General features: G+C 45.4%; 1 protein-coding gene across 3 annotated transcripts in view; it reads left to right on the plus strand.

Annotated features, from left to right (window-relative positions):
• Positions 1 to 3,440: 3,440 nt before the first annotated feature.
• Positions 3,441 to 7,128, plus strand: part of phf14 (PHD finger protein 14) — a 151,466-nt gene continuing 147,778 nt past the window's right edge. For all 3 annotated transcript variants that reach the window (XM_061839130.1, XM_061839213.1, XM_061839304.1), the window contains exon 1: positions 3,441 to 3,576. In XM_061839130.1, the coding sequence (XP_061695114.1) occupies positions 3,549 to 3,576 (28 nt within the window). In that variant the 5' untranslated portion in view covers positions 3,441 to 3,548. The remainder of the gene's footprint in view (positions 3,577 to 7,128) is intronic.

Here is a 7,128-nt window from a genome sequence, read left to right on the forward strand (position 1 = left end):
TCAACCACAGAGATAGAAGAGCTCGTCTTAGAGCACTCAGACTCAGCTTCCTCGTGGGAAGGTTTCTTGATGGAATTGAGGAGGTCTTCGAAGTATTCTCCCCACCGACACACAACATCCTGAGTTAAGGTCAGCAGTGCCCCGTCCCCACTATACTCCTGAGACGCCAGACAGTGAACCAGAATTTCCTCGGAGCAATCCTGAAGTCGTTTTCCATGGCCTCACCGAACTCCTCCCACACCCGGGTTTTTGCCTCATTAACCACCAAATCTGCGTTCCGCTTGGCCGGCCGATACCTATCATCTGCCTCGGGAGTCCCACGGGCCAGAAATGCCCGATAGGACTCCTTCTTCAGCTTGACAGCATCCCTCACTGTTGGTGTCCACCAATGTGTTCGTGGGTTGCCGCCACGACAGGCACCGACCACCTTACGGCCACAGCTCCAGCCGGCCACTTCAGCAATGGAGGAACATCGTCCACTCGGATTCAATGTCCTCCGCCTCCTCTGGGACGTGAGCAAAGTTCTTTCGGAGGTGGGAGTTGAAATTCTTTCTGACAGGGGAATCTGCCGGCCGTTCCTAGCAGACCCTCACAATACGTTTGGGCCTGCCATGTCAGACAAGCATCTTCCCCCACCATCGGCCCCTCTCTTCACACGAGTGTCCAAGATATGCATTCGCAAGTCCAAGGACACGACCACAAAGTCGATTATCGAACTATGACCTTGGGTGTCATGGTGCCAAGTGGAGATGTAAACACCCTGATGCCTGAACATTGTGTTTGTTACAGACAATCCGTGATGAGCACAGAAGTCCAGTAACAGAACACCACTCGAGTTCTGATCGGGGTGGGGGGTGGTGGGGGTGGATTTGGGGGGGTTATGTTCTTCCCAATCACACCCTTCCAGGTCTCACTGTCATTGCCCATGTGGACATTGAAGTCCCCCAGTAGAATGATGGAGTCGCCAGAGGGGGCGCTCTCCAGCACTGCCTCTAAGGACTCCAAAAAGGGTGGGTACTGTTTGGTGCTAAAGCACAAACAACAGTCAGGACCCGTCCCCCTACCTGCAGGCGGAGGGGGGCTACCCTCTCATCCACCGTGGTAAACCCCAACGTACCGGCCCTGAGCCAGGGGGCAATAAGTATACCCCACACCTGCCCTGTGTCCCTCCCCGTGGGCAACTCCAGAGTGGTACAGAGACCAATCTCTCTCAAGAGGAGTGGTGCCAGAGCCCAAGTGGTGCATAGAGGCGAGTCTGACTGTACCTAGTTGGAACGTTTCGACCTCACACACCAACTCGGGCTCCTTCCCTGCCAAAGAGGTGACATTCCATGTCCCTAGAGCTCGTTTCTGTAGCTGGGATCAGATCGCCAAGATCCCCGCTTTTGGCCACCGCCCAGCTCATATTGCATCCGACCCCTCTCACAGGTAGAGACCCCATGGGAAGGGGGACCCATGTTACCCTTTCGGGGTGTGCCCAGCTGAGCCCCATGGGTGCAGCCCTGGCCACCAGGCGGACACCTTTGAGCCCCACCTCCAGGCCTGGCTCCAGACGGGGGCCCCGGTGACCCGCGTCCTGGCAAGGGAAACCAAGATCCAATTTTTGTAGTCATCATAAGGGTTTCGGAGTTGTACTTTGTCTGGTCCCTCACCTAGGAGCTGTTTGCCATGGGTGAACCCACGAGTGGCATGAAGCCCCAGACAACTTAGCTCCTACGATCATCGGGACACACAAGCCCCTCAACTACGAAAAGTAGAGAGAAGGTCAGAAGGAGCTCCATTGTATCTTTGTAGACTTAGAGAAAGCCTATGATAGAGGAACTGTGGTACTGCATGCGCAAGTCTGGTGTGTCGGAGAAATATGTTACAATAGTACGGGACATGTATGATGGCAGCAGAACAATGGTGAGGTGTGCCTTAGGTGTGACAGAGGAATTTAAGGTGGAGGTGGGACTGCATCAGGGATCAGCTCTGAGCCCCTTCCTGTTTGCAGTGGTAATGGATAGGCTGACAGATGAGGTTAGACTGGAATCCCCTCTGACCATGATGTTCGCAGATGATATTGTGATATGCAGTGAAAGCAGGGAGCATGCAGAGGAACAATTAGAAAGCTGGAGACATGTACTGGAAAGGAGAGGAAAGAAGATTAGCTGAAGTAAAACAAAATATATTTGCGTGAATGAGAGGGGCGGAGGAGGAAGAGTGAAGCTCCAGGGAGAAGAGATAGTGAGGGTGGACGACTTCATATACTTGGGGTCAACAATACAGAGGAATGGTGAGTGTAGTAAGGAAGTGAAGAAACGGGTCCAAGCGCATCCCGCTTGGAACAGTTGGCGGAAGGTGTCTGGTGTTCTATGCGACAGAAGAGTCACTGCTAGGATAAAGGGCAAAGTTTATAAAACAGTGGTGAGACCGGCCATGATGTACGGATTAGAGACGGTGGCACTAAAGAAACAATAGGAAGCAGAACTGGAGGTAGCAGAAATGAAGATGCTGAGGTTCTTGCTTGGAGTGAGCAGGTTAGAAATGAGCTCATGAGAGGAACAGTCAAAGTTGGATGTTTTGGAGACAAGGCTAGAGAGAGCAGACTTAGATGGTTTGGACATGTTCAGAGGCAAGAGAGTGAGTATATTGGTAGAAAGGTGCTGAGGATGGAGCTGCCAGGCAAAACAGCGAGAGGAAGACCATAAAAAGGTTGATGGATGTTGTGAGGGAAGACATGAGGACAGTGGGTGTTCGAGAGGAAGATGCACAAGATAGCCTTATATGGAAAAAGATGACATGATGTGGCGACCCCAAACGGGACAAGCCAAAAGGAAAAGAAGGCGGCACGGTGGAGCAGCTGTAGAGCCTTGGCCTCACCGTTCTGAGGACCGGGCTTCAAATCCCAGGTCTGCCTGTGTGGAGTTTGCATGTTCTCCCTGTGCCTGTGTGAGTTTTCTACGGGCACTCCGGCTTCCTCTCATATCCCAAAAATATGCATTCATTGGAGACTCTAAATTGCCCCAAAGTGTGATTGTGAGTGCGATTGTAGTCTGTCTCCGTGTGCCCTGAGATTGGCTGGCAACCAGTGGAGGGTGTACACTGCCTCCTGGCCAATGACAGCTATGATTGGTTCCAAGACTCCTGCGACCCTTGTGAGGAAAAGCGCTCCGAAATGGATGGATGGGAAAAAATAAAACAAACAAAAAGAAATTAATTTAGACAATAGCTGTAAAATAACGAAAAGTAAAAAAGGTGGTCTGAATCCTGTCCTCTGTTGTTCAAAAAAAAAAAATAAATAAAAATGAAAAATAATAAAAAAACAAAACAAAACGAGATGACATATGCAAGTAAAAAATATGCTAAAAATTGCATTGGCTTTCTATTTTTACATTTGGATATATATTTTTAAATAGGTCTCACTTTACTGAATTAATGAATTAGAACTGCATCTCGTGATCACCGCAGAGCTGTCGTTATGGCAACAGTATTCTGCTGCGTTTGCTACGTCACTTCTGTGTTTTCTATTGTCCACGCTTGCTGCAAAACGGGCATCTTCTTCGTTTATGCAGAAATACGAACGAATAGAAAAAAGTAAGTGGCCAAAACCTGAACTCTACAATAATGTATCTGCAATTCTCGACTCATGTCCTTCATTTGTAAAGACCTAATGACCTCTCTCGAACTGTATTTGTTTGAATTAGCAGTTAGCCGGCTGTAAGAAATACCATTTCGAAATTTGTATTAATAGTTCGCTCTCGGTTCCTACTGAAGCATAAATCTCCCAGGGTAAATTGTTTCCCGATAATTCTAAATGCACATACGTGTTCTGTATTCGATGTAATTTATTGTTATTCGCATTTTTTACCAAATTATCAACGACAATTGCTAATGCTATGTTGTGGTTAGCGTAAATAACCTGATTGGTAGACGGAAACATTGTTCCTGACAACAGCATTGAGGTAAAAATAGCAGTCAGAGCAAAACGAGCCGACATGGATGGTCTTGGTTGGCTTACGGTGTACGATAATGTGAATGTAACGATGTTCGAAACTTTGTTTCGGCTCTATGCTGATAACCGAGGCTAAGATGCGAAGCGTGGGTTGAACGCTGTTGGCATACAGTTTGTGCAAACATGATGCCATTGCTACATGTTAATATGGATATTTTAATTCAACAGCCGTCAATGGCAGTAAATGAGATTCATTAAAATAAACGCTAGTTCAGAATTCTGATTTAAATATGCATGTCAACAATAAAAGGTGGAGCACAGGAATTATCACTTGGATACCACAGAGAAGACCTAAAATTAAATGGATATATGAAATCATTAAACACATTGGAAAAACTTGCAACAAATTCCAAAATTTGGTGGAAACGTGAAGAAGAGTCCTTCATCCTGCAGTGAAGAAAATGGCTGATGATATATATATATATATATATATATATATATATATATATATATATATATATATATTTTTTTTTTTCCACACACACAAATACAGTAACCCCTTGTATTCTGGGGTTAATGGGGACCAGAACCTCACACGAAATTTGAAAAACCGTGAAGTACGACTTCCTCCCCACCCACCCCAAGAGTTTTCATGAATGTGTATCTGGGAATAATAAAAATATGTACATACTATATCTACTTTACATATTTGAGATTAAGATGGTTGGCACGGTGGTGCAGCTGTAAAGCGATGGCCTCACAGTTCTAAGTACCGAGGTTCAATCCATACGCCTGTATGGGGTTTGCAGGTGTTAGGTGGGTTTTCTCTGGGCACTCCGGTTTCCACCCGCATGCCAAAAACATGCATGGTTGGTTAATTCAAGACTTTAAATTGTGCATTGGTGTGAATATGAATGTGAAAGGTTGGTTGTTTATGTGTGCCATTCTGACAGAAGGATCACACCCCCCCAGCTATTATTTTTCTTTATTAGCTCAATACACAGCTGTCATTTAGAACCCACAAAGCTCTCATCCTTTGCAGTTGTTCTGTCAATTTTTCACGACGAACCGAGTGTTTTGGAAACATATGAAGATAAAATCCATCCTCCAGAGGCTTCTTTTCCTTTCGGTTTGTCCCGTTAGGGGTTGCCACAGCGTGTCATCTTTTTCCATCTAAGCCTATCTCGGGCATCTTCCTCTCTTTAACACCCACTGTCCTTGTGTCTTCCCTCACAACATCCATCAACCTTTTCTATGGTCTTCCTCTCACTCTTTTGCCTGGCAGCTCCATCCTCAGCACCCTTTTACAAATATACTCACTCTCTCGCCTGTGGACATGTCTAAACCATCGAAGTCTGTGCTCTCAAACCTTGTCTCCAAAACATCCAACTTTGGCTGTCCCTCTAATGATCTTATTTCTAATCCTATCCATCCTGCTCACTCCGAGTGAGAACCTCAACATCTTCATTTCTGCCACCTCCAGTTCTGCTTCCTGTTGTCTGTTCAGTGCCACTGTCTTCACCACTGTTTTTTAAACTTTCCCCTTCATCCTAGTAGAAACCTTTCTGTTACATTCCACACCAGAAACCTTCCCCCATCTGTTCCAACCTGCTTGGACCCATTTCTTCACTTTCTTACTACACTCACCATTACTCTGGATTGTTGACCCTAAATATTTGAAGTCGTCCACCCTTGCTATCTCTTCTCCCTGTAGCCTCTTCCCACTCCACCCATCTCATTCACGCACATATATTCTGTTTTACTTCGGCTAATCTTCATTCCTCTCCTTTCCAGTGGATGCCTCCATCATTGTAATTGTTCCTCCATCTGCTTTCTGCTTTCACTGCACATCACAATATCATCTACGAAGATCATGGTCCAAGGGGATTCCAGTCTAACCTAATCTGACAGCCTATCCATTACAACTGCAAACAAGAAAGGGCTCAGAGCTGATTCTTGATGCAGTCTTACCCCCACCTTAAATTCTTCTGTCACACCTACGGCACACCTCACCATTGTTCTGCTGCCATCATACATGTCCTGTACTATTCTAACATATTTCTCCGCCACACCAGACTTACGTATGCAGTACCACAGTTCCTCTCTTGGTTCTCTGTCATAGGCTCTAGATCCACAAAGACACACTGTAGCTCCTTATGACCTTCTCTGTACTTGCATCCTCAAGGCAAATAATGCATCTGTGTATGTATGTCTATATATATATATATATATATATATATATATATATATATACTGTGAGAGAGAATCTAAAAAGAAAAATCCAGAAATCACAATGTCTGATTTTTTTCATTTTTTTTAACAAATTATTTTTGTGACAGAGCTGCAAATAAACATTTAAACAGCTGTCTATCTGCTAGAACTCTGACCCTCAAAGACCTGTTAGTCTGCCTTTAAAAGGCCACCTCCACTCTATGTATTATCCTGAATCAGATGCACCTAGGTGAGTTTGTTAACGGCATAAAGACACCTGTCCACCCAATACAATAAGTCAGACTCAAACTTGCCAAACATGGCCAAAACCAAAGAGCTGTCCAAAGACACCAGAAACAAAATTGTACAACTCTACATGGCTTGAAAGGGCTTGGTGAAAAAAAGTCCACTGTTGGAGCAATCATGAGAAAATGGAAGAAGCTAAACATGACTGTCAATCTCAATCGAAGTGAAGCCCCATGCAAGATATCTCCTCGTGGGGTCTCAATGATTCTTGGGTGATGAATCAACCCAGGACTACACAATAGGACTTGGTCAATGACCTGAAAAGAGCTGGGACCACCGTTCCCAAGGTGACTGTTGATAATACACTAACACGTCATGGTTTGAAATCTTGCATGGCACGGAAGGTTCCCCTGCTTAAACAAGCATATGTCTAGACCCGTCTTAAGTTTGCCAATGACCACGTGGATGATACAGATGAGTCATGTCAGAAAGGTTTGTGATCAGATGAGACCAAAATTGAACTTTTTGGTCAAAATTCCACTAACCGTGTTTGGAGGAAGACGAATGATGATTTCCATCCCAAGAACACCATCACTACTGTGAATTATGGAGGTGGTAGCATCATGCTTTGGGGGTATTTTTCTGCACATGGGACAGGACGACTGCACTGTATTGAGGAGAGGATGACTGCGGCCATCTATTGTTAGATTTTGGGGAAGAGCCTCTTTCCCCCTGTC

This window comes from Syngnathoides biaculeatus, chromosome 1 (assembly GCF_019802595.1).
Source record: "Syngnathoides biaculeatus isolate LvHL_M chromosome 1, ASM1980259v1, whole genome shotgun sequence".
Lineage (NCBI taxonomy): Eukaryota > Metazoa > Chordata > Actinopteri > Syngnathiformes > Syngnathidae > Syngnathoides > Syngnathoides biaculeatus.